Genomic DNA, 1387 nt, shown 5'->3' on the forward strand with positions numbered 1-1387 from the left:
TGTTTTGTGTGTGTGTGTGTGTGTGTGTGTGTGTGTGTGTGTGTGTGTGTGTGTGTGTGTGTGTGTGTGTTATCAGTGTTTTCAAAGGTATGCTTGCGTACGACTTGATGCGCTGTTTTGGGCAGGCGGGAAAACTGCTGCCTCATTCAGCTCGCTGCCTGACTTGGCCCTGTTTGACTGTGTATTAAAAGTGGGTTTAAGAACTATCTTTGCTTGTCAAGGTCGTCTGTCCTTGAGGTGATTTTCCATCTGCAGTATATAAAGCCAACCGTCCCTTCGCCTTATTCAACATTGCTCGTTCAGGTGTACGTGCACTGAAAAAGACCAGCAAAGAGAATACCGTTTCTGTTCAGAGCCATTTTTCATCATTAGCCATGGATGTGAAAAGTTCAAGAGTCGGTACGTAGACTAGACATAGAGGGCATTAACATTTTAGCTAACTATGTTTTTGTTTGCCTGTCGCTGAGTATCTAAAATATTTGTTTGCCGGTCACTTAGCACTTTATTCTGTAAATCCATCTATTCTATTTGTCCGTTTGTCACAAATATTATTATCTTTCAATTTGGTTTATTTAGTTTTGCAATCAAAATTGTTCTGGTAGTACTAGCCCTTCACTCTACCCATAACTTTGACTGCGTTTTTGTTTCAAGAAGTCAGAAGTGAATATACTTTAAAACTTCTTTCTTTGCTCAGGTGGTATTTCACAAATTTAAAAGACAATGCTAGTAGTGAACTCTAATTTTATGTGGCTCTTATCACTAAATGTGCCACTGGCACTATTTCTGCTCAGTTCACTTTTTTTGGAGCGGTGTGCACATAGTTTTAATCGATCATGACCTTGCACGTAAAACGCATTCATTTCAATAAATTAAACGAGAAAAGGCGAAGAAAGGGGGGGGGGATGAATTGATAATAATATTCTATAGTTCATTTGAACTGAGGATGTTAAAAAACGAAACTTGATCGACTGGTCGAAGAGTGTAGCCACTATTCGTGCTATTCGGATAACTGTTTTTTTCCTCCTTACATAAAAGACCATCTACAAAATTCAGTAATCAATAAGCTATTCACTATTTTTTTACAGTCACAGCAGTATTCACTGAGTGCTCGATGGCATGTACGCAGTGCGATAAAATGGCGTCACAGCACCATTTACAACTCTTCAAATTTTCAATAGCCGGGCAGCCAATATGATTAATTTGTGCTAGCCTCCTGTTATTTTCTCTCTAAAACATCTACCAGGTTTTGAGAGTAATGCGCCCTTGGGCGATTCTTAATGTGACTGATGAATAACACTAGATTTAGATCTATAGCTTGTATCTTAGTTCTCAAATTTTCAACTACTGTCTATTGAGAAGTGTGTGGGTCAGTGTGTGTGTGTGTGTG

At 38.9% G+C, this 1387-nt stretch overlaps 1 protein-coding gene across 1 annotated transcript in view; it reads left to right on the top strand.

The window, feature by feature from the left end:
- The first annotated feature begins 134 nt into the window (after positions 1-134).
- Positions 135-1387, top strand: part of LOC101860519 (glutathione S-transferase omega-1) — an 8007-nt gene continuing 6754 nt past the window's right edge. The window contains exon 1 of the mRNA XM_005105893.3: positions 135-399. Coding sequence (XP_005105950.1) covers positions 375-399 — 25 coding nt within the window. The 5' untranslated portion in view covers positions 135-374. The remainder of the gene's footprint in view (positions 400-1387) is intronic.

The sequence above is a fragment of the Aplysia californica genome, unplaced genomic scaffold (assembly GCF_000002075.1).
Source record: "Aplysia californica isolate F4 #8 unplaced genomic scaffold, AplCal3.0 scaffold00500, whole genome shotgun sequence".
NCBI classification, from domain to species: Eukaryota; Metazoa; Mollusca; class Gastropoda; order Aplysiida; family Aplysiidae; genus Aplysia; species Aplysia californica.